At 40.8% G+C, this 25,937-nt stretch overlaps 2 protein-coding genes across 3 annotated transcripts in view; one reads left to right on the top strand and one right to left on the bottom strand.

Annotated features, from left to right (window-relative positions):
- Positions 1-1,987: 1,987 nt before the first annotated feature.
- On the bottom strand, positions 1,988-23,182 carry LOC149317501 (RING finger protein 151-like). Its single transcript, XM_089517636.1, has 6 exons — positions 23,139-23,182; positions 13,942-14,166; positions 10,236-10,375; positions 8,017-8,179; positions 4,750-4,870; positions 1,988-3,986 (listed from the first exon to the last, which is right to left on the bottom strand). The coding sequence occupies exons 2-6, from the start codon at positions 14,145-14,147 to the stop codon at positions 3,753-3,755; spliced, it is 864 nt and encodes a 287-aa protein (XP_089373762.1). The 5' UTR covers positions 14,148-14,166; positions 23,139-23,182; the 3' UTR covers positions 1,988-3,752.
- A 973-nt stretch (positions 23,183-24,155) lies between these two features.
- The window catches only part of LOC149317499 (DNA repair and recombination protein RAD54B-like), a 54,360-nt gene continuing 52,578 nt past the window's right edge, over positions 24,156-25,937 (top strand). The window contains exons 1-2 of one of the 2 annotated variants that reach the window (XM_089517633.1): positions 24,156-24,237; positions 25,503-25,656. In XM_089517633.1, coding sequence (XP_089373759.1) covers positions 25,519-25,656 — 138 coding nt within the window. In that variant the 5' untranslated portion in view covers positions 24,156-24,237; positions 25,503-25,518. Of the gene's footprint in view, positions 24,238-24,895; positions 24,951-25,502; positions 25,657-25,937 lie in introns of those variants that run through there. The other variant, XM_089517634.1, reaches the window with a different exon arrangement.

Raw genomic sequence — 25,937 nt, 5'->3', positions numbered from 1 at the left:
GGTGAGGCAGTGTATGCATGCAAAAATGGCTTGGAGGGCTATATACAGGCTATGGTCCACAAAGTGTAACATTCTCATCGTCTTCCTCTGGTGCTTGGATAAAATCATTGCAGGAAGAAATTCTGTCACACAAGACTTGTTGACTCCTCTATCATTTTTCTGTAAAATGACAATAAAAATAACTGGCTAAAATTGTTTTCACAACAAGGAAAAACATTTGCCCTGAATGAAAAATATTGGAAATAAGTATTCATATTTCAAAGTGACATGTATGCACAGATACCTACATAGCTAATGCCATTTTTATGTCATATTTTTACATGCGCTCCCAGTCGCAGTCTTACTATCTGATGGATTTTGTTTTATTCCATTCTCTGAGGCAGGTTATAGACCGCCACTTTGAGGCGGTCTGCCGCCACTGGCTCCGTGCGGGAGCTGTAGCAGCCACACCGCACGGCTCCCGCGCGGAGCAAAAAAGGAGCTCCAAAATGGAGCTCCTTCTTGCGGCGCCTCTATGACGTCGCGAGGCGCCCCTGGCGCATTCGCAACGTCATAGGCGCTGCGACACGGACGCTATGCGTCCAATACGTAAAGATGGCGCCGGCCGTGTGGAACGGCCGGCACCATATTGTACGGACAGAGTCCGTATTAGACCCAGGGGCGTCTAGAAGAGACGCCCCTTTTTTAAAACGGGACGTCCTGTGGACGTCCCATGAGTTTCTCCCCATCAACTGTAGTTTTATCTGCCCCTTTTAGTGATAGTTGGAATGTTTTTAAACATTCCATAATGCCCCTTATCTGAGTCACTTGCCCATGGAACATTAATATACTAAAGTGAGAGATACGACAGATAGTAGATACTATATAAAATACAATATAGACCTGTTTTCCTGTGTGTGTGTGTGTGTTTGTGCCTTAAAATTGCCTGTCGATTTAATGGCGACACCATGAATTTCATAGGTAAGGAATACTCAAGAGATGGTTTTGCCAGTTCTTTCCTCAGAACTATAGCCTACAGCACTTGGTATTCCTTGGAGGCCTTCAATCCAAGTACAATATGACCTGCTTAGTTTTCAAGATCAGACAGAATCAGATGCTTTTAGAATATTTAGGTCTTTAGGTAAAGGTTTTCCATTGACCTGAATGTCTATCGTAACAGACTAAGAGGTGATGCTCATCTTTGTTACTAAGCCAAAGAGCCAGCATTGTCTGATAACTCCATAGTTCTGTGGCCAGCATGACCTTAAAACCAAAATGGTACCTAATTGCATTTGCATGCTTTCAGACTGGTAGGTTGGCAGAAGCTGGGACTAGTGATGGGAGCACACCCCATCGTACGACACTTGGGCCTCGAACTGCTAACCTTCTGACTTTGCAACCGTCAAAATTGGCATCTTAACCACTAAGTCTATTGACAGTGCTCTAATTCAGAGATAATAAAAATAGCAACTCTCCAGATGCTGTTTAGATTGTAACTGCCATCAGCTCTAGCCAGTATGCCCAAGTACTTAGGAAAGATGGCAGCTGCAATCCAACATCATGTGATGGCTCATACCTGTATTTTTATTGTCAGTCTGATTTCTTTTACTCCTGTCTTTTTAAACATAAAAGGCAAACTCACTTCATATAAATAGCAGGAATATTACACTTGCATATGATTTAAGAGTCCACTCCATCTGCAATCTATGCCTCCAGAGATGTCCAGCTAGGATTTGTTTGTCCATACCTATCCCGAAATACATTAGCTGGACGTCCTTCGGATTTTGGATTCTGATAAAGAATCATTTTTGGATATGACTTAAGATGGTCTTGACTCTATTCTTCAAAGCCTTTCATGTGTGTGACAGTAGGTTATGGAGATGTCTCTTAAATTCAGTGGAGCAAGTGCTTCTGTTTCTCCCTTGGATTCAGCAATGATTGCTGGTAATTGGAGGGAAGGGGTATATCATATGGATCTGATACTGATGCAAACAAACATACACAGGCATTCTGTTAACACTTTATTAACTTGCAAATGTAACATTTTCTAGCAATTTAGGATCTGCAAAAATGGTAACCATTTTTTAAATCTAATAATTCCAGTCTATGACACTTGACAGCAATTATAATCATAGAAATATAGAGTTGGAAGAGACCACAAGGGCTATCCTGTCCAACCCCTGCCATGCAGGAACTCTCCATCAAAGCATCCCAACATATGGCCATCCTGCCTCTGTTTAAAGACCACCACCACACTTGATAACCCTTCCACCGAAAGGCAGTATATCAGAACATATACAATTAAAAAATGAACAATAAAACAATGTTGGAAGACATGTTAGTCTAAGTGCTACTTTGCATCATTATTTTCCCATTATGACACATCTGGTTCAGCATACAATAAAAAGGGTTATTGACACTTGTAGTGGGAAGGGTGAGTAGTTCATTAACAGGTATATACACAGCCACAGAAGGATTGCCTGACTACACTTGCGATGGGGGGGAAACCTCTCACCATTATACAATGCAATCTTAAATTTCATTCCATGCTATTGTTTAAGGAGATGTATATACAAATTCAGTTTCCTTTGTCTGGAAATCTGAAATAATCCAAAGACCCAAACTTTTTTCATGGGTGACTGAGACAGTGATACCTTTGCTTTCTGATGGTTTGGTGTACACAAACTTTGTTTCATGCACAAAATTATTTTAAAATGTGTCTAAAATTACCTCCAGGCTATCTGTATAATGCATTTATGAAACATAAATGAATTTCATGTTTAGACTTGGATCCCATCTCCAACATACCACATTATGTGTATGCAAACATAAAATCCAAAACACTTCTGGTTACAAGCATTTCAAATAAGGATAGTCAACTTGTACAGAAATAAACCTCTCTGTGTAACTTAAATGTTTATTCTTCAGAACAAGGAACCAAACACTGACCCACTTACAATGAAAGTCTGTAATTTGAAAATGTGAGAACTGCTGTAGAACTGGTTTAACAGAAGAGGATTCTGAACAGCCCACAAGCTTTTATAAAGAGTTAAGAATGTTTTTTGCATATAAGGCCTCCTCTGACCCTTGACAGTATGACAGAATTTGTATCTTCTACAGTAGAATCCCACATATAAGACTTTGGCTTATTCCTCTAAGCACCAAATGTTTGTTTACTATAATAAAGGCACTTCCATTTTTTTAAAGATCAAATCTAAGCTCACATTTTGGTTAAACCTATTCAAACTGGATACTTACCAAATAATTTTTAAATTTACAAATTCAAAAACAGTAGTTGAGGTAGTTTCTTAATTATCTGGAGCTGAAATCTAATCACATGTCACCAAGTACACCCACCAGTTAAAATTTCTTTTTTGCAAAAATAATTGATGGCTTTATTCCTATAACGTTTACACTAAAACAGCTAAGATTCTGATAATAGTCTGTCTATCAATAGTGAAAAAGTTCTAGTTTGAAAGAAAGAATACAAAAAACTCTACATGTTACTGCTTCCTAAAATTGCTATACTCCACGCCCTATTTTAATTGAGGTTGCAGAAGAAATTAAGGAATGGAAATTAACCCAAAGAAATCAATGGGTTCCTATGAAATCTAGCAACAATGTAGTTGGACTTCATTTAAGTACAGAATTAAGGTGCTTTTCTTGCCAGTTTCTCTCCCTAGGAGTTAGTTCAAACATAAATTGTAGAGGAATTTGAAATCCAGTTGTTCCAGCTGTTCACTGAAAGCAGGTGTTTGAAAGCTGCTTTTAGCTCATATGACAGTCACCTCCCGGGGCTTGCGTTTCAAACTTTCTAGCCGTGTAAGAGGCCGGAAGTTTGATGCTTTCTTGCTTCCATCCCTAGTCAATCGGCAGTCTTTCTGGAGACCCTTTATTAACTCCAGCAATTCCTGTTTTTCAAGCTCAGCCTGTTCCAGCTCTTGACGATGCTGCCTCTCTGTTGCCATCAGGGTCTGTATGTCAGACATCATTCTTGACATCTGACTCTGAAAAGCACAAAGCAAATGAATTATTTTTATATGCAGTTCTATGACTGATGAGAAACAGCGCGGTGGTGTGGTTTGAGCATTGGATGATCATTCTGGAGACCAGGATTTGAATCCCTGCTTGACCTGGGTGACTTTGGGTAGTCTCAGGGAAAGGCAATGGCAAAACCGTTCTGACCAAATCTTGCCTAGAAAACCCCATGATAGGTTTACCTTTAGAGTCACCATGAGTCAGAGACAACTTGAAGGCACACAACAAAAACAAACACAACTGATGTAATCTGTTGTCTATCTACTTCCAGTATACTTCCTATTAGGCAAAAAGACCTCCCTGGGCCTAAAATGGGCTGGTGGCAGTCAAAAACATGGTGAAATAGCCCCCAATGCCAACCTCCTAGGTCTTTAAGGAGCAAACGTTTGATATTTTTTGTGAGGGTGTTGTGGGGCCCTCTGAGCTCTCCTAGGGGTGCCAATGCATCCCCCTAATTCCACCTCTTGCCAACTATGATCCAAATTTAAAGGGACCAAAACATGTTCGCCAATCCCGCTCTCCCCACCCCAAAGAAGCAACTTTTCCTTTATTTGTCTGAATTATAGTTAGTATGCCTGTTACCTAAAAGTGTTGCTTCTAAGACATACACTTGGTATTTGAAACGAGGACAACTCAGCAATGGAGACAAGTGTCAGGACTAGCAGTTCATTAAAATCAACAACTTTGAGGAGCAAGACAACCACTTAGCAAACAATGATACAAGACATTCACCTTTAACTCTTCAATTTCATTTTGCAAAAGACTCTCTTTTTGCACCATATGCCGCCTCTGAGAATCCAAGCGAGATTCCACCTCATGTTTTGCCTCTTCCACTCGGTAGATCATTTCTGACCTTAAGATAGAGAGAAAAAGGGAGGGGTGAGGAAGTTGTCATTACTACGTCTAGCAACTTCACCCACAGGTTGAAAGTCCCAAAGAACCTAATGACTGGCATCCTGTTAGTGAGTTATGATGGTACTGTCCAACTTAACACCATCATAACCTGCTTTTTTGTTCATTGTGGAGGTAAGAATTCTGGCAGTTGATGTCCTCCATAAGGCAACAGGTCTTCTTCTGTATTTAACATACTGAGCATTTAGAGTCCAGGACCCATGGTGTCACAACTCTCTAATTTTCATATTAAGTGCAGTGTGAGAATAGCTCACTGCACTCACCAGGGAAGTGAATGCTGGCTGAAAGGATGGAAGAACAAGAAAGGAGAAATCAGCAGAAAAGGAAACAGCAAGGCTACAGGAACATGGAGAAACAAGGGGAAAGGCAATTTATATTTTAAGAGGGAGGGTTGTGTATATATTCAGTGCGCACAACCCTCCCATGCAAGTAAAACAGGACATTTGGAGAGTATATTCTACAAGGTAAAAAACCACCATGGCATAAATCCAATTGCCAGTTCTAACTGGAGCAGCTCTATAGACTCAATTGGTGAATTATAAACCAGCCCTTATGTTAATCCTATTTATTCAGGGCATCTATTCTAGTAGGAAGTGGGACTAGCATCTGGATTTAGGCATTAAAACACAGTCAATTTCAGAAACGGGCCTAGCAACAGCACTTTAATACTGCCCACCCATCCCACTCCTGCCTTTGCTCCTATTTCCTGCTCTCTTAAACCTACTTATCACTTCTTCTTGGTTTTCAGGACCTCCTACAACTAAAATGCTTACAGTTTCTGATTTTTTTAAAAAACTGCAAACAGCATCTGCTGAACTCATGTTGGGATAAAGACCATGCTGTGTTGAATTCTCCTCCCCAACTCTTTTCTCTCTAACAATAGTCCCCTCCAAACGCCACACCTTCACCTCCCATTGGCTCTTCAAGACCAGAAGCAATGCACTCTGTTGATGCTAACAAATGAACTTCCCTCCTAACACGAAGCACAGCTTTAGAAGTTACTTTTTTAAGGTATATGTTTATAAATTATTTTTCTGCCTAAGAGAGCTCCCAAAGCAATGGGCAGTAAAATATACTTTTAAAAAGAGAAATAAAATATTATTTAAGAACAGATGAAAACTACTGTAAAAGCCAGAGTCCTGACAGAATAATAGCTTTAATGGCCTGTTGGAAGCTCCATAAAGATGACTTTCCTTGAGAATGACTTCCACAACCAAGGTGATCATACAATAGCAATAGCATTTACATTTCTATATCATCTATCAGTGAATTTAGCACTCTCTAAGTGGTTTACAATCTGTAATCCAATTGCCCCCAACAAGCTGGGTACTCATTTTACCAATGGTTGAGTACAAAAAATACTCTGTCTCATATATTCACCAATTCAGCCTATTTGAATGCTGGCATGCTCAACTAGGGTTTGGCTTAAGATTTCAAACTCTGGGAAGGCTCATATGGGAAGAGGTAGCCTATCAAATAGGGATGGGGTGGCTTAGTCAGAAGGATGGCAGTTCAAGGCCGGAGTGCTGCATGATGGGGTGAGCTCCTGTCACTAGTCCCAGCTTCTGCCAACCTAGCAGTTTGAAACAGAGCTGGGGAGTACTGGTGATTTTGGGGTTACTCCTTATCCTACTCCAGAGTAAGATATATTTTAATGTTATTCCTACTCCAGTAAAAACCTCTTACTCCTTTACTCCTTACTCCTACTCCCAGCTCTGGTTCAAAAGCATGCAAATGCAGGTAGATAAATAGGTATGAGTTCAGTGGGAAGGTAACAGCGTTTGGTGCAGCTACGCTGACCACATGACCACCAGAGTAGTCTTTGGACTTAGTGACAGAGATGAGCACTGCTCCTTATAGTCAGTTACAACTGGACATTCATGTCATCAGACTACCTTTACCTTTACTTTAGCTTGTCAGATGTCCTGATCCCAAAACATTTAAGGCTTTCAGAGGTCAAAACATATGCTGTTACTATGGTTGAGAGGAAAAAATTAAGCTAATCTCCCTATAGACTGTGGTTCTCATTTGTTTTGTACAAAAGGGCTTCACAGAAGATACCTACAGTTTTTTAAAAATGCAGCTGCAAGAAGCATGTTTTCAATAGTGCATGGAAGGCTAGCAATAATGAACCTGCTCTGGGTTGTAGTTCGAGCTTTAAAGCAGGTGTCCACTCTTCAGATTCAGATTAAACCCCAAAATGGAGTCACTACCCCATTCCATCAGAGCCACTTGCCTCCATTGCCATCATGTGCAGCTCAGCCATCTATCTTTGATGAAAAGCAAAGAAGAATTCCTGAAAGCCAAAGATCTAACAGTCTGCCCAGTAAGTTATGTAATTTTATAAAATATAGTGCAATTAAAGTTGTTTTTCCTATGGTACACAATTGGATGAATTCCCTCTTTTTGGAGAAGGATTAGCCATACTGTTAAGGAGGCATACAACATCAGACTGGAATTTCTTATTGCTGATTCTAACAAGACCAACCAAATAAGGTCTGGATTTTTGCTTACATCTTCTTCTCTGGCAGCCGAAGATAAAATAAGCACTGCAGTCTCAAACAAGTGCATTAGTCACATGGGCTTTTCCCATAAGCTACTACTGGAATTTAATTCATGTGGTAGGATGGAATATTGGTTTGAGGGCCAAGACCACATTAGCACACAGAACCATGTTGTACTAAAAAGCAGGTTTTGGAGTACTTTTTTGGACTCCAATTGCCATGTTAGATGCGTGATTCTGGAAGTCATATTCCAAAATTGTAACTGTCTCAAGAAAAAAATAGCAATAAACGAAATCTGTAACTTCAATCAATTGGGACAATACTCTGAGAGTACCGATAAAATGTGGAAAAAAGTAAAAGGAGGCAGCAGCCACAGGTAAGAGTTTATCAAACTGCTGAACTGATTTTACTGGCCAATAGATAACCGCAACTATATCAGTTTGTTTTTAAAGGACATTCTCAGTTGACTGACAGACATTTACAGACTGGCTATTAAGAGGTACTACTTGCAGTAATTAAATGGTCGACCATGCTTTAGCTCTCAAAATATGAGCAGCTGAGAAAAGGGAGAGATCAACTTTACCTGAGCAGTTCTAGCTCTGTTCTTAACTCCGCTACACAGTTGTGCTGTGCACTGTCTGTGCTGAGCATGGCATATCCGCAACCATTGGGGCATTCACGGCTTTGATACTCACACACTGCCAAGTGGCTGTGTAAGTTACGCCGTTCAACTTGAATTGGACAACCTGAATGGAAAGTAGAAGATTGAAGGAGACACAGTAAGTAATTTCATCACCCACACTACAGATACAAGAATTATGTTTTAACTCAGGGGTAGGCAACCTGCGGCCCACGGGCCGGATGCGGCCCGGCAAGGCCTTGGGACTGGCCCCAGCCCGGTCCTGCCGCCGATTGCCGCCGGGGCCTTTGGCCTCTTGCACGCAGGGGCAAGGGGGGCAATTGTCTATAGACGCCTCAGAAGCATGCATTTATATTAACATTTTTTAAAAAATCAGCAAATTTTTTTGCGAGTCCTCCACTTTTTTTAAAAAAGTGTCCACCATTTGAAAATGTTGTCCTACATTTGTCCCGGTTTATTTATTTATTAAAAAAAAATATTTAATTATTTATTTTTTGGCTGAGGGACAGCAACCCGGCCCCCGGCTCAAAACGGTTGCCTACCCCTGTTTTAACTGGAGGCTTTTCTTAACAGAATTAAGAAGAACTGCAGCTTTGTGAACTGATCCCATAATCCAGAATTATATATATGTCAACAGACTATACGGTGGGCCCTCCACATTTGTTGAAGTTAGGGGTGCAGGACTCCCGTGAAAGTGCAAAAACAAAAACAAAACCACTTAACACCTCTCTAGGAATTTCTACGACCTCCAGTGCAACTCTACGGCCAACCTTGGGCAGAGGTGGACCACAGGATTGCAGTAAAGGACCTACAAATGCCTAGAGAAGTATTTTATCTGGGAATCTCTAGGTCCTCCACAGGGACCTAGCCAAGGGGGGGGGGGTTCTTGGGGTCCGGATCCCCCCTTCCATTAGAAAAATGAATGGTGTGTGCTGCTGCGCCGCCGCACCCAAGCCCCATTATAATGGTGGCACTTAGTCTGGACCCCCCCCCCCTTCCTAAAATCTTAGCTATGTCCCTGTCCTCCAGTTTGACTCCATGGTCAACTTCTGGCAGAGTTGCCCTGGAGAACCTAGAGATTCCTAGAGAGAACAAATTAATCAAATCTGCAAATAATCAAATCTGCAAAGATCAAAGCTGCAAATGTGGAGAGCCAACTGTTTAATTATCATAAAATCAGAACAGAACATCTTTCCATAGTGATTTCATTTTCAACATCTTGAGACACTGAGAAAATATCAGCTCTTAAGTGAGTAATAGCAAGTACAATTCTATACTGCTTATCAGTGCACTGAAGCACTCCCTAAGCAGTTTACAATGTATAAGGTAATTGCCCTCAAGAAGCTGAGTATTCATTTTAGCAACCTATGGAAGGACTCAAGACTGAGTGGACCCTGGAGCCTTAGCCTGGGATTGAACTCACAACTGTGAGTTGGCTACAGTACAGGCATTTTACCACTGCGCCACCAGGGCTCCTAAGCTTCCTGTACATTTAACCCACATACTGTAAGAAACATGTAGCCCACCAAAATGTGTTGAACTTGATCCTCCATCAGCCCCAGACAGCATGGCCACTGGCCAGGCATGATGAGAATTTTAGTCCAACATAATCTCAAAAACCATGACTTCTGATTTAACATTTTTGTTTAGATGCAAGAACTCCTTCAAGTGAGCTAATAAATGGAGGAAAGGAACATCAGCTGCCCATAAACAATGATGTCAGTTCCTCACTGAAACAACACTTTGGATTAGGCTAAATAAGCAAAAGGAAGAAAATGGCTACAGTATTTCTGAATAAAAAGGGGAAATAACAGAGAAACAGAATCCCAGATGTGTGATTCAGTAACAGCATCCGAACTGTGGTTATTCTCTCAAGATACTGAAAACTAGGGATTGTACTCAGAAGAAATTAGAGACCAATCTTTTCTAAACTTTCCCACATTTTATCAGTCCATTTTACCATGCTAACCTGAGAACATGATCTTGTCTGATTTCAGAAGCTAAACAGGGCCATGCCTAATTAGTAGTTGCACAGGAAAGCACCAGGAATACCAGGGAACTCCAGAAAGAGTGAGCAAATAGTGCTGGCAGTCAAGACTGGACTATATGGGCCAATGGTCTGATCCTGTGTAAGGCAGCTTCCTAGGCGCATATGTACCTACCACTGTTGGAGCAGGGAATCTGGCTGTATTCACACTCGCGTTCATGTCGGCTGATAGATTCCAGAGAACACACCATTTCACAGCCACATTCTCTGTTTCTACAATGAAGCTGGAGTCGATTAAGATCATTCTTCATATATCTGGATAAAGAAATAAATTCTTTTCATTCTTGCCATATTATCAGATCAGACACTGAGGAAGGAGATGTGAACATTGGAGGAAGGAACATCAACAGTTTAAGATATGCAGATGATACCATATTACTAGCAAAAAAGAGCAAAGACTTGGAATGACTACTGTAGAAAACCGAGGAAGAGAGTACAAAGGAAGATTTACAGTTGAACATATGGACAGAAAAATAATGACCATAGATGATGTACATATCAGATGGATGAAGACACTAACATAATCAAATATAGCCTACACTCTGGCTCAGTCATTAATCAAAATGGAGAGTGCAGTCAAGATATCAGATCCCTCAAGTGTGAAAATATATCACTGAACACCAAAGCCAGGATTGTCCATGCCATTATATTTCCAGTTTCTATGTATGGTTTGAAAGCTGGGCAGTAAAGAAAGCTGATAGAAAGAGAATCTCATTTGAAATGTGGCGGTGGAAGAGAATTCTGGGGATGCTGTGGACTTCCAAAAGGGCAAATAAATAGTCCTAGAGCAAATCAAGCCTCAACTCTCCCAAGAAGCCAGAATGACTGAACTTGGTCATACAAAAGATGGTCATACTTTGGAGATATTGTGAGAAGACTTGACTCACTAGAAAAGACAATGAGATAAAAGGCAGTAGGAAAAGGTAGGTAGATAAATAGACTCAATAAAGGAAACCACAACCCTGAGTCTGCAAGACCTGAGCAAGGCTGTTGATGACAAAGTGACTTGGAGATCTTCCATTCATAGGGTCACAATAAGTCAAAGTTGAATTGAGGGCTGTTAACAGCGACAACAACAACATTTCATCTCAAAAGATATTTTTGTTCCAAAAAAGGAAATACCAAAAACAACTGAGCCAACTATCTCTCAGAAGAATAGAAGGTCCCTGTTACTGGTGTAATGAGAATCAGTGATGCTGTTGATATTCCCCACTTCCTTGACCAATAAGAAATGCCAGAGGCAGTGCTACTGGCTTTAGTTTGCTCTGGATGAGGCATAAACTTAATACAGGTAGGGAGAGCATAGCTGCAGGCAAGCAGCACATCTGCTATCTGGACTCAGATTCCTAGGTAGGAGCAGCCTGAGGTATTTTCAAAGTCCTTCTCACAGCTTTCTCTCTTTTGCCCATGCCATTGTCACACTCCCAGCTCAGAAACTCTGTTTTTATTCCTTCATTCACACACACATTGTGTACCCATTTCACTGCTGGCTTAGCCATTCCAAATATCCCATTGAGATATCTGCATCATGAAACTATCTTCCAGTTACTTTGCTGTTGTTAATTGTCCTCAAGCTAGGTCAAACTTATGGTAGCAAAATGAATGTGAGACATCCAAGATCCCTGGACATAAACTATCCTGCTCAGATCTTGCAACTTCAGCAGCATGGCTTACTTGACTGAGTCTATCCACATTTAATGTGGTCTTCCTCTTATCCTACTGTATTCAATTTTACCAGTTATTAGCTCCCACAAAGAGGCAGTCACCAGACTAGTCTATTTAACAATAACTTCCCCACCCCAGGTAGTGATCAGGTATCACACAAAACCAAACCACTATTATGAACTTCTCATAACAATCAGATGGTGAGCCTTCTATAGCAGTGATGGTGAACCTATGGCACGCGTGCCAGAGGTGGCACTCAGAGTCCTCTCTGTGGGCACACATGCTGTCGCCCTAGCACAGAGTTTGCCAGAGTTTCTTAGTAGAAAGCCAGAGGGACATGGCACTTTGCAATAAATAAGTGGTGTCTGGGTTGCAGTTTGGGCACTCGGTCTGTAAAAGGTTCACCATCACTGTTCTATAGTATATAATGCCTGCTCTTCAGAAACATTTCTCCTTCAAAGTGAAATGGACTAATTCTATCCTAGGGGCCATTCACATTACAATTTACCCCGGTTCTGAAATCGATTCTTGCACGTGAAGTTCATATTCACCCCGAATCCCCCACAAGCGAATCAGAGGCTTGCACACCCGTTCCGTGGCAAATGCCCCTTACAGCGGGTTAAAAGAAATCGGCGCAAACAGCGTTTCTTTTGAGAAACCCCGGGTTCTGTGGAATATGAACTTGCCCCCGATCATGACCAGGGCAAATTGAGGGAGGGATTTAGGTCAGAGGGTGGGCAAAGGGCAGAGCATTCCCTCCCATCATCAGAAGGGAGGGGAGAGGAGGAGGAGCAGGAGGAAAGAGCTGAAAAAAAGGGGAATCTGGATGCAAAGGGGTGACTTTTGGGCTGCAGAGGGCTGTCACAGAGAGGTGGGGATGGAGAAAGTGATGAAGGAGGAGGAGGAAGAGGAGGAGGAGGATGAAGGAGCTGGGGGAAAGAGTCAACAGGCATCCCCAAGGAAGGAGAGGGTCTGAAGGAAGGAGGAGGATTTCCAGGGGGAATTGGGTTGCGGGGCTACGCTGGGGCATGTAGGGAAATCCAGCTGCAACAGAAGCAGCTTCTTCTATTTCTGATAATTTCCCTTTGATGTGTATTTTTTTAAAATTATTTTTGGCAAAAAATGTGCATGTTCTTGGCAATAGATAGATAGATAGATAGATAGATAGATAGATAGATAGATAGATGGTGAGCAGGAGCAAGGGTCATTTCAGGGCAGGTGGGGGGCAGAGCAAGTCAAGCCTCTCCTATCCATCAGGGACCTTTTCCCTTTGATGTGTATTCTTTTAAAATTATTTTTCTCTGTCTATTTTATGCGCATAGTCTTTCCTTTGGAATGACAGCTGGATTGCGAATGAATGTTACAAACCAAAAGTAATGTTGCAACTTGGCAAATTGATACAGCTTTTGCTAGGGCAGGCTATTATTTCCTTTGGAATGACTGCTGGATGAATGTTACCAATTGAATGTAATGCTTCTCTTTCCAATTATGTAAATTGACAAATTGATACAGCTTTTGCTAGGAATTCAGGGGTAGCCTAGGGAGAGCCAAAAAAAGCATCCTTTTCTGGCATTCCGAGGTGAGGAATTAATATTATTGATATTATTATTATTATTACCTGTGTATGAGGCATTCTGGGGTGGCAAGGAATGGGGAATACTGGATGCATTAACTTGCATTTTGGGGTTGAAAATGGGGCCAGGGGGAGATCATAACCTGCACCCCCCCCCACACACACAAAGAGGTTTATTTGACAAAAGGTGCACACTTTGGGGCATTTTGTGCATGGCTCTTTAAAAAAAAGGAGAGGGGGAGGACACTTCCAATGCCCCTGCAAATGTCACCTATGACGATTGCTTGATTGACAGCAGGCGCTCTCAAGTTAAACCTGATAAGGCATTCGGGTTAAAATGCCCCTCAATCGGTAGTGAGCACTTGCTAACGGAGAGATTCGGGGGAGGGGCATCCGGATCTACCCAGTTCCACCCACGTTAACTGGGCCAGTGGGAATGGAGCCCTAGTCAATTTCATTAACTGATAGGTCATATGTAAAAGGAGCCACAAAATCTCCCATCCATCACTATTGCCTTTGCAGTTTCTCAAATGACTAATGCTGGATTAGGACCAGTGATAAAGGCCAACTGCTTGTTACATACCTGTAAAGCGGCCGAAGAACAGTCAGATCAAGTGCCTGTCGATCCTCTGGGCAGTTGTTATGATGGACAAGCCACCCATGTATGCAGGAAGTGCAGAAAGCATGTTCGCAGGGAGCCTGCAGTGCCTCTTCCAATACGTCCCGGCAGATAGAGCACAGCAGTCCTTCATTAACGTAACCCACAAAACGCTCAATATCATAACCCATTTTCTCAAATACCTTTGTCCTAATAGAGGGATGAAACACAGAATCAGCAACAGGAAAAGATTCACACCTGCTTGCCAAGGTAGCAATTAAGAGTTTTGAATATCTGCATTTATAGACTTCTTGATGCAATAAAAGTGGTTTATGGCACAAAAGTCTTACAGCATAAAACAATATGAATCAGGTTTAAATAATTTTTACAAGATATTCGATACTTAAAAAACAACAGTTCCATGTTATTATCATCATCTTGAGAGAGGCAATATAAAGTTAAGTGTTTTAAAACTTTATATAATTTCTGCCACTCAAGGAGTATGTTTAGGAAGGTAGATGTCACCATTCAGAAGGCCCACCTTTACCACATCCTACGACAGCATTTCACTGTTTTTAGAACAACTAGCAAGGCCTGTGCTGGGGATTTAAGGAGTTGACTGCATATAGAGGATCCCTGTGTGTATATCTGTCTCACAGATATGAAATGTCTAGTAAAATCTTTGACTTCAGATCACAAACAGAAATGGTAGGAAGGTCTGGAGAGAACATCTCTGCATAGAGGAGTTGTAACTGGGAACAATTTATATCTTTCAGTTGCATGCATATTTCAGCATGTGGCTTCCCATTTGATATAAGATCTAAACCAGCCTCCCTCAGGTAGATGTCTTTTAGACTATAATTCCCATAATTCCAATGGGCTATACCAACACATATGAAAAACACCACTGTGTGGAACCATTGCAGTACAGCAATTTCTATATCAAAAGAAAACAGATGGAGGGGGAAATTCCAAAGCAACTTCCAAGGTTATGTAGTTTCCATCAGAGAGACACACAAACAACATCTGCTACTCCCTGCCCACACACAGCTACTGGTTGACTGGGATAACCTTTAACAAAAGCCATGTTCAATCATATGCTAGCAAAGCTACTATTCTGAGAATATGAAGCAGAATTCAGCAGAGTCTTTCCTTGTTCAAGTCTCATGAAAAAGGTTCCAGGAAGCAGGTGTTAGCATTCCTTGACATAATGACATCTGAAGAGTACAAAGTTATTTAAATACAATGTAATTCTCAATCTATGTAGGTAGAAGTGGGTGGATGGACAGAAGTTGTACATCCACAGGCACTGCAAATAGATACCAACTGGTCTCACACTTTGGGACAGAATCCAAAAGCAAGTGCCAAATATAACTTGTCAGCTGTTATGGTGCCACTGGCTCTTTGTTGTTCATAATCCTAGGCATGTGTACTTGCAAGCAAAGCAGATGGAATTAAGGGGACTTACTTCCAAGTAAATGAATTTACCAGTGGGCTTCATATGGTAAAATATCTAACAAATTGATGAAGTAAGACTTAATAAGACCATATTTCCCCCCCAAAATCCAGGGCTAATGAGTTCTGGTTCTAGATTAGTCATTATTTCTGCTCACCAATAAATCTTCCCTGTCCCAAATTATTTACAAGTTGAATATCCCTTATCTGGAATTTCAAAATCCAAAATTGCCCACATTGTTGGTTGAGAGTGTGACAGTTTTACTTTCTGATGGTTCAGTATACACAAACTTTGTTTCAAGCACAAAATAATTTAAAATATTATGTATAAAATTATCTTCAGGCTATGTGTATAAGTATACTGTATATGAAACAGAAATGTATTTCATTTTTAGATTTGGGCCCCATCTCCAAGATATCCCATTATGTATATGCAAATATTCCAAAACACTTTCAGTTCCAAGCATTTTGGATAGGGGATACCCAACTTGTATGTATGCCAGGCATCATTCAGAGAAGAAGCGGATCTCTCATACAGTGTACTGAAGCTTATGGCACAGTGATAGCTAGTCCATTTTGTGATATACACTAACCTTATTTCAAATACTCAACTCCAGGCAGGGAAAGGAGGCAGAAGAAGCACTGTAAATATCCCATGTTCTTTATTCCACATTCAAAACTCAGTGCCGCAGAAAAAAACTGTCCTTCCCTGGGAATATATAATATTGGCCCATCTTTAACTCAGCATCATCTGCTCCTATAGACAATGGTTCTCCAGAGTGTAAGACAGGAGTCTTTCTGGAGATCTTTGGTGGTCCAGATCTAACCCTGTTTAGTCAAGAGTGTGGTCTATTCAAATTATGGTATTGTCAACTCTGAGGAGCAGCACCTCTTAAGGATTTCAGATAGTGTTTTTTCCAATGCCAATCTGGAGATCCCACAAATTTAACCTGTGGTCTTTTACATGAAAAATCTACATGTTCTTTCCAAGCAGAGGGAGCTCTTAGGACTTGAACCCACACAAGAAACACTATAGCATAAATCCTTAAACACTCAGCCCATGCAAAAGGGGAGATAGGTCTTATGTCATGTTCGTGATGTCACTACATAATTCCTGAACTCTGAAACTTGTCAGAGAACCAAAACACAATGCAGAAATAATCCAGTTTGAGACCGCTTTAACTGCCCAGGCTCATTGGTAGGGAATCCTGGGAATTGTAGTTTATTGTGGCACCAGAGCTCTCTGACCAAGAAGGCTAAATGTCTCACAAAGTTGCAGTTCCCAGAATTTGCTAGCATTGAGCCTAAGTCTCAAACTGGATTATTTTTGAAGTGTATTCCAGACCTGAATGTCCCTCTTCTGTAAAGAGTTGGAGCTAATGGATTATTATCAGCCACCATCTGGGAGAGAGAGGCAGGCGAGCTCCAACTGCCTTCCTCGAAGAAGACCAGCCCTCCCTTCAGCCACCATCTGGGAGAGAGAGGCAGGCGAGCTCCACCAGGCCTGCCTGGAAGAAGCAGAGCCCTCCCTCTGGTCCATCTGCCTTGGTCCAGGCCTCAGAGGGAGAGAAGAATGCTGGACCTGATCCCCTCCCCCCTCACCATTCCCTTCTCCTTTTGTGTCGAGTCTTTTAGATTGTAAGCCTGCGGGCAGGGAACTGTCTGGTTAAAAATAATAATAAATGTAATCCGCCCTGATAGCCATTAGGGCTGATGGGCGGGATATAAATACCTAAATAAAATTTAAAAATATATAGAAGCTTGGTGGATAATATTTTTCCTTTCTGTCCAAGATGGCCATGAAAAGTCCATAATGCTGATAAATAGTTGCTGAAGATACAAACTGAAGCAGCTAAATCAAGTGAGTTTACTGTTTATATTTTACTGTTGTTAACCGCCCGGATTGGTTTCCCATAGGGCGGTATACAAATAATAATAATAATAATAATAATTATTATTATTATTATTATTATTATTATGAAGTAGAAGAAGAAGAAGAAGAGGGTCACTTGAAATGTTATTTGCTTTTTGTGAGAGTTTGGATTGCTTGAACAGAAAAGACTGAGCCACATTTTTGCCATCAAACAAGGTACCATTATGGGGTAGGATACACATAAATATACTTTGCCCAGCATGTCACATTGCATCAAAACTTTCGTGGAAGCCTTGAAGGAAAAATGAGTTGTCAACAAGAGTATTGTACATATACTAGAGAAATCCACATTCAAGTCCTTACTCAAGTTGTGAAATTCATATGTGTTCCTGAGACTATTACCATCTCTCCGTCTGACCTATTTCATGTAACTGTTGAAGAATAGACTGTATAAGAAGAGGGGGAAGGTCACGTAGGAAAAGCGGGATATAGATGCTGCAGCAGCAACAACAAAGCAAACCACCTTAACATCCTTTGGGAAACGGCGGAATAAATAAATAAATATTATTATTGTTGTTATTATTATTATTTTAAAAATGCAGAAAGGAGAAGAAGGGGAGATACCCTGCAAAACAAAATTCTAAGTACAGTATCAACATTGGGGATTTTTTTGAAAGGTGGGCAAGAATAAAGAGACACCTAAAAGCTGTTATTTCTCTGGCCAAGAACTTAGTTCTAAGAAATCACCAAGAAGCCATGCTGGTGGCTTTCAGTGCCTGATAAAATTCAGACCTTTTCCCAAGTGGGAATAACCATAAAATACTGTATAGACAAAGCCAAATCTATACTTTTTGTATAGCTGCAACTGCAGAAATAATGCAGTTTGACACCACTTTAACATCCAAGCTTCATCCTATGGAATTCTGGGATTTTTAGTTTGTACGATATTTAATCTTCTGTGTCAGAGAGCTCTGGTATCCCAACAAACCACAAATCCCAGGATTCCCTAGCAGTGAGCCATGGCAGTTAAAATGGTGTCAAACTGAATTAACTCTACAGTGCAGACGCAACACTGGCTCTCAACCAGGGAATTGAACTATTTGGGGGGGGGGGGGGGTTGCAGATGGGCATGAATTTCAGGCTTCTTTGTATTGTTTTTGCATTTCCAGAAAAAAGTGTTAATATCTTTTATTTCTAGTCTCCAGTTTCTCCATACAGATATTAGTCATAGATGTATAATATTTTCCCTCTCTTCATTAAGCAGATAAAGAAGCCTTAAGAGTTGATCAAAGGACATGCTGCTGGAACATATGCACAGCCTGCTATGCTCCACATAAACCATTCTGTGTTGTTATAATAGCTTTGTAAAAATGGAAGTGTTTTTAATTAACTGACTCTCTTTTATATGCTTCTGTTCCCCCACCCGGAAGAAAGGATCAAGTCCAGTGTTTCCTAACTGGTTCCTATATTCAGCAAGGGATGTTAGTACTGGGGGGACTGAAGGGAGAGGACCAAAAATAGTCAGAAAAAAATGACTTTTTCTGAAGCCTCCCCATCAAACAACAAAAAATGTGTTTTTGGTTTTTTTGGATGATAAATTGTTTAAAGCAAAGAGTTCACATACTGACTCAAAATCATTTTTAGAAACTAGAAGAGAAAGATTTTTTTAATGAAAGACTATACACAGTATTATATTATTATGATTCCTGATCTTGTTTTCCTTTTCTATTTTTTTAAAATGGAAATGAGTGTGTTATGTCAGATTGACTCCATGGAGAACTGGTAGAAACAAAGTCCTTTCCTTTGTTTCACTCTATATGATTAATTATTGACTAATCTAACTATTATTGACACTTGGTATTACCAACAAAACACCACTTTCTGCAAAAATTAAAGAAAGGGACAAAAATACTACTCACTATAGTTGCAATGGAAAGATACAACCAAAGTAAGTAGTCTTCTCCTCCAGATCCAAAAATTCTAACTCCCAAGTTTGTAAGATGACTCCTCCTTTGCAGATGGAGGAGATTTGGAGAACACATTATTTACAGAGTAACTCAAAATATGCATGGTTTAGGACAGAGATAGGTTTATTTCAAAGTTTGGGATTCTATTTCTTTTTTATGCTAGACATGTAGGTTCAGAAACAAGTACTAAAGAATTCTGCACTCAGAGATTTGGTTTGGGTGCCAGGAAGGAACAGTGGTCATATTCCTCCCACATAAAAATCCATTCCTGATTATGGAAACGTCAGGCCCTGTGTCTGAATCCAGTCATCCTGGTGTTCACTAACAGGTCACCTTCTGGAACTGGGGCGGCATCCACACTGCAGAAATAATCCAGGTTGACACTACTTCACCTTCCATGCTTCCATCGTATGGAATTCTGAAAACTGTGGTTTGTTGTGAAAGCAGAGCTCTCTAACCAGAGAAGGCTAAATGTCTCACAAAACTGCAATTCCCCAAATCCATAACATTTCGCCATGGCAGTTAAAGTGGTGTCAAACTAGATTTCTCCCAGAAAGGGACCCAAGGCAGTGCACAGATAAATTTTTTGTTGTTGTGAGCCTTCAAGTTGTTTCTGACTTATGGTGTCATAAGGCCATGGGGCTTTCTTGGCAAGATTTGTTCTGAGGGAGATTGCCATTACCTTCCTCAGAGGCTGAGAGAGTGTGAGTCGCCCAAGGTTACCCAGTGGCTTTCCAAGGCCAGCAGGGATTGTACCCATAGTCTCCAGAGTTATAGTGTAACCCTTAAACCATGCTGACTCTCTGTAGGTTTGCCTTTGGTTTGTCAGACACAACCGCATCTGAAAAATGCCACCCATTCAGCACATCAATCTTCCCCTCTGTGAACATCCAGTAATGGATACTTTTAATAAACAAATCAGTTGGAAATGTGCAGTGGAACTTAATAGAATAAATCAATACTATGCACATTCATGTAATTATGTCCCTTTCCTAATGACATTTTGAAAGCAGAGAGCATATTTTTAACACCTGCAGCCCCCAAATAATGATTTTCCCTTGAAGCTATTAAAAACCTCCAATAAAGGTCACATCCCAAAGCATTTGTATAACAAAGGAGGAATTTTATAAACCTCTTCCTGTGGATTTGTTTGGACTGTGGCAAAGTTAACTGAGGCTCCAAGTGAGTCTGATTTTGAGTTCCTAACCTTTGAAACTATTTTAAGTTGACAAGTTTATGGTTTCACTACGTTTTAATTGGAGATTTCATCAACAATGAAGAGCAAGTGGATCAGAAAGCATGTTTCCCTTTCAAAAGGCCTGAAAACTGCTCTCCCCCACCCCTCATAAATTACTTGAAAAACTGTCCTAAATTCACAAAGGAAGAGGGAGTTTGTCTTAAAGAGTTGCTAAAACATTAAAATAGTTGTTTTTGTTGTGTGCCTTCTAGTCGTTTCTAACTTACGATGACCCTAAAGCCAACTGCGATGTAGTGGTTTGAGTGTTGGAGTACTACAGACCAGGGTTTGATTCCCATCTCTGCCATATAACTCACTGGGTGACCTTGGGCAAGTCACACTCTCTCAGCCTCAGGGGAAGGCGATGGCAAACCTCCTCTGAACAAATCTTGCCAAGAAAACCCCATGATAAGTTCGCCTTAGGGTTGCCATAACTCAGAAATGACTGGGAGGCACACAACAACAACAACAAAGCCAACCTATCAGGGGATGCTGATTCTCAAAGAGTAAAATATAACGGGGAAAATAGTGTCTGTGTCAGATAGACTTCCCTTTCCACATCACTACACCAGTGTGGTGTAGTGGCTTGAGTGTTGGCCTATGACTCTGGAGACCAGGGTTCAAATTCCAGCTCAGCCATAGAAATCCATTGGGTGATCTTGGGCAAGTCATACTCTCTCAGCCTTAGAGGATGGCAATGGCAAACCCGCCCTGAAGAAACTTGCCAGGAAAACCCCATGATAGTCGCCTTAAGTTGGAAATGACTTGAAGGCACATAACAACAATAACAAACAATCATTATCTGTATGTAATGCATTAGATCAGGGGCTCCCAACCTGTACTCCATGGAGCCCTTAGGCCTCCGCATGCACTTCGCAGGTGCTCTGTGGCCGCTCCAGGAAAATGAAAGAAATAAAAGCTGAATGAAATTAAAGAATAAAAATATATTATTATGTATGCTCCTAAACACCATTAACTTGTAAGACAGAGGGTAGGCCTCTTAGGGGCTCCACCACAGAAACTGATTCTTAAAAAGGGCTCCGTGAATCAAAAGGGTTGGGAACCCCTGCATTGGAGAATATAAGATGCTTATAAACTGAAAGTCAGCAGTTTCTCTGGAGAAACAGAGAGCAAGCGGAAAGAGATGTAAACAGGGAAACACTACACAGTTGCTTCAGTTGCACGAAGTTTTGTTACAGACCAGGTTTCAACAGCTTGTGAGAACTAGCTGGTTGTGTCAAATGTCTCACAGAATAAGAAGCATCTGAAGCAAATACAAAAGGAGCCATGGCACAGTTGTTTTGTGAGCCTGAAGTATCTTCACTATTTATCCAACACTATTTATGTCCCACCCTCATTCCTTACAATCGGCCAGTTTCATTAAAAAAACCAATTCAGCTAGATTTGGAGCTGCACAAGAAGGTTCATCCAGATGTCCTAACCTCAAAGGAGGGCAGGGCATTGCAAAACGCAGGGCGCTCGAGAAAAACGCTCTCTTCCAACTCTACGATTCTAACTGTAACTACAACAATTATTATTATATAATTATAATCATAATAAACATTTTTATAATAATGATGATCGTTATGATTGTAACAGTTATAATAACATATTTAATAATAATTACAGCTATACTTATAGTCATAGAACCTATTATTATTATTAATATTAACATTTATTTATAGAAAGCTGTAAAGTTTGCACAGCACTTTACATAGCAAGGGTCAAATAAAATAAAAGGGGGGGGGGGGAGAGAATAAAAACCTGCCAAGCAGCGTACAATCTAAAACAACAACATTATACAATAAAAATAAAGTAAGCAGTGGATTAACAACCAGTAATTTGGAATGCCTCCCTAAATAAGAGTGTCATCAATTCGGCCCTAAAATTAGTCAAGGAATTAATAGTTATTGATGCAGCCCAGAATCGCATTGGCTTTTTTAGCTGCCGCATCACACTCTTGGCTCACGTTCAACTTGTATCCTCAGCGCTCTTCTCCATTAAAAGCTTGTTACTATTATTATTTTTAAACGTTATATTATAATTTAATTATAAGTATAATAATAATAGCAATAATTATAATTATACATAATTAATAACACATTATAATAAATATTAAATCACAATAGTTATAATTATTTCATAATTATTTTATGATTATAATTATTTTGATATATATATATATATATATATATCTCAAAAGCATCAAAAGGATATATCAATCTATATGTCTTAAGGAATACATTAAAATTATATTTACAAATAATTAATGAAACACATTATAATAAATATTAAATCACTATAATTATTACAGTTGTTGTAATAAGTATAATGCTTATAATTAAATTATTATATAATATTTGAACAATAATGACAATAACAAAATAATAGCCTTTTAATAATAATAATTGTAATAGCAACAACACAAGACAGCGGTCCCCAAATTGTGCCCTTTAAGAGGTTTTGGACTTCAGCTCCCAGGATCCCAGACAATTGGCCAACATGGCTGAGCCTTCTGGGAGATGAAGTCCAAAATCTCTTAAAGGGCACCGTTTGGGGACCACTGATACAAGGTAACACAGCTCTTCCACATTCCCCCTCATCTACTCTCTCGACTGGAAGCCCCCACAAAACGTCATTTCCGCCTTACCTGCTTCCTGCAGAAGCGCTTCTTCGACTGCGCTCCGTCCGCCACTCCGCCGGCGAGTGACTGATGAGCTCCTCCTGCAGAAGCTGCCAGGACTAGGAATAGGCCACGCCCCTTTCTCTGACGTAGCCTCCACGCGGTACCGCCTTCTGTAGCACAGACTTAGTAAATAGAGCGACTCAGGCTATGCAACTGGCGGGTTCCTTTTGAGATAGATAGCACACACAGCCCTCTGTATCCACGGATTCTTTATCCACGGATTCAAGCATCCAAGGCTTAAAATATTCTCTCTCTCTCTCTCTCTCTCTCTCTCTCTCTATATATATATATATATATATATATATATTAGAAAAAGCAAACTTTGATTTTTCCATGTTATCTAAGGGAAACCATTTTACTCTCCATGGTATTTAATGGGACCTGGGCATCCACGGATTTTGGTATCCACGCAGGATCCTGGAACCACTGTATAATCATATACACACACACACACATATATAGTGAGAGGGATATATATATATATATATATATATAATCATATATATTTGAGTGTGTGTGTAGGATCCTATCTATCTATCTATATGATTATACAATGGACCCTTGGCATCCACTCTATATGGTCCTAATATTATTGTTTCATAAAACCCACACTTCCCAGAATTCCCTAGCCTTGAGCCAGAGCAGTTAAAGTGGTCTCAAACTCGATAATTTCTCCAGTGTGTTTTGGACCTCTATATGTTTTATCTCTATGGTTCACTTCCACTCATCTCCCTTCTCCCTCATTGCTTTAACGATCTGTTCCGCTTGATTCTCCAAGAAGCGTCGTAAATTTTATTCACTTTCCCGAATTTTGCGACAATGTACGAGACGGTGAAATCCGCCATGTTGAGCGTGGCATAACAATGACTGGAGCATGCGCAGTAGTGCCCTTTAATGCGCTGGCGTCGATGTTTAGATTTGTACGCATGCGCAGTGGGAGGGGTCAGAGGGAAGGAGCTTGAGCTATGAGCGGCGCGTTGAGGACAGGCGCGCATGCGCATTTGTGCCAGTGAATGAATGGAGGAGAGGCTCTGTCTGTGTGGCGGGAGGATTAAACAGAACTGTAAGTGCAGACTCCAAAGGGACAGGAGCGTTATAGGGAGGCATAGAGCAGAGCACATGAGGGTTTAAAGGGCTCTCACACACAATTGGGTCTAATTTTAAGGTTGTGGCTGGCTCTGCACTGCAGAAATAATCTGGTTCTCTAGACATCTGTAGGTCCTCCAGCATGAGTCTATGATCAGCTTCTGGCAGATGTTGACCATAGAGTTGCATTGGAGGACCTGGATGTTCCTAGAGAGGTGTTCTCTCAGCTGAAAAGAATAGTGTTCTTTTATTTGTGGTTTTCCTCATTCATGGGGGTCCTTCACCCCTAACCCCAGCAAATGGGGAGGGACTACTATATTATAACCGGTGTATTGGTTGTAATATTTTTTAAGTTGCCTTGAATGAGGGTATTGAGGAAAAGGTGATGAATAAGTGTGTCGTCATCATCATCATCATCATCATCATCATGTCCAAAGGAGGGCAACCAAAATGGTGAAGGGCCTGGAAACCATGCCTTATATGGAGAGACTTAGGGAGCTGGGGATGCTTAGCCTGGAGAAGAGAAGGTTCAGAGGGGCCATGATAGCCCTGTTTAAATACTTGAAGGGATGTCATACTTAAGATGGAGCAAGCTTGTTTTCTGCTGCTCCACAGAATAGGACCTGGAGCAATGGATTCAAACTGCAGTAAAAGCGATTCCAGCTCAACATTAAGAGGAACCTCCTGAGAGTAAGAGCTGTTTGACAGTGGAACACATTCCCTCAGAGATTAGTGGAGTCTACTCTTTGGAGGGTTTTAAACAGAGGCTGGATGGCCATCTGTTATGAACGCTTTGATTGTGAGTTCCTGCATGGCAGAATGGGGTTGGACTGGACGGCCCTTGAGGAATCTACCAACTCTACAAACCTAGCAGGGGCAGCAAGATCAAAGTAGAGTTCTTTGCAGTTCCAGGATTCTCTTACAGTGGAGTGGGCAAAATATGGGGTCATATTCATGCTTTTTGCACCACTCCAATCCTAATCCTAACCCATTTTTTTCAACCACCAATTCTGGATGCCTCTGGTGCATTTGTTTAAAACACCTCAACTCCACCCTCCTCCTTCAAGCCATGGGAAACACCTTGACCAACCTAGAAGTCATTGTCTGAAGTACCTTTGGATTGTGGTTTTTGGCCAAAGATGAGGCAATTTGCCCCACTACAATGAACACAGAGGAGTAGAAATTGGGCTCTGCAATAGTTGGTCACCCTGTCCTTCAACTTTTCTTATTACTGTTTTTCAGGCCATTAGAAGTGAGCATGAGGCGGTCGGCAGCTCCAAGTCAATTGCTTGGGAATTCAGCCAAAAAGCCGAGGTTTACGTCACCAGCAAGAAACAATATTGTCTCATTGAAGAATGAATCTGAAAACTTGGACCCAGAAGCTCAAACAGCAAAGGTAACTGTAAAGGACAAGTATATATTATTACTTAATGCTACTGGTTTTGAACAACAAATGCCAATTATAGTACATTGTGGGCCTGAGTTCTCATTTTATTTTGAGATAATATTTCTGTTATTGAGCTGAGCTGCAAGCTTGGTCTCAACTAATGAAATGCTTCCTCTCCATGTACAGATTTCTTCCACACTTAATGCTGGATGCCAGGGAACACTAAGTACTACTGCATCTTTCTCCTGGTCTTTTTCTGTGTGCAGGGAATTGTTTGTTTGAAGGTGTAT

This window comes from Sceloporus occidentalis, unplaced genomic scaffold (genome assembly GCF_023333645.1).
Source record: "Sceloporus occidentalis isolate IW3139 unplaced genomic scaffold, rSceOcc1.0.p SCAF_3, whole genome shotgun sequence".
NCBI classification, from domain to species: Eukaryota; Metazoa; Chordata; class Lepidosauria; order Squamata; family Phrynosomatidae; genus Sceloporus; species Sceloporus occidentalis.
Note: the sequence above shows the minus strand (reverse complement) of the source record. Positions and strands in the feature narration are given on the sequence as shown.

What these genes read in the sequence shown, in the direction of transcription:
- LOC149317501 (XM_089517636.1), bottom strand. Translation starts at nt 14,147, where the DNA reads ATGGGTTATGATATTGAGCGTTTTGTGGGTTACGTTAATGAAGGACTG. An exon ending in GTTCTTCGGCCGCTTTACAG is followed by an intron (nt 10,376 to 13,941) that starts GTATGTAACAAG and finishes TTCTTTATCCAG; the next exon opens with ATATATGAAGAATGATCTTA. An exon ending in ATGAAATTGAAGAGTTAAAG is followed by an intron (nt 3,987 to 4,749) that starts GTGAATGTCTTG and finishes TGTGCTTTTCAG; the next exon opens with AGTCAGATGTCAAGAATGAT.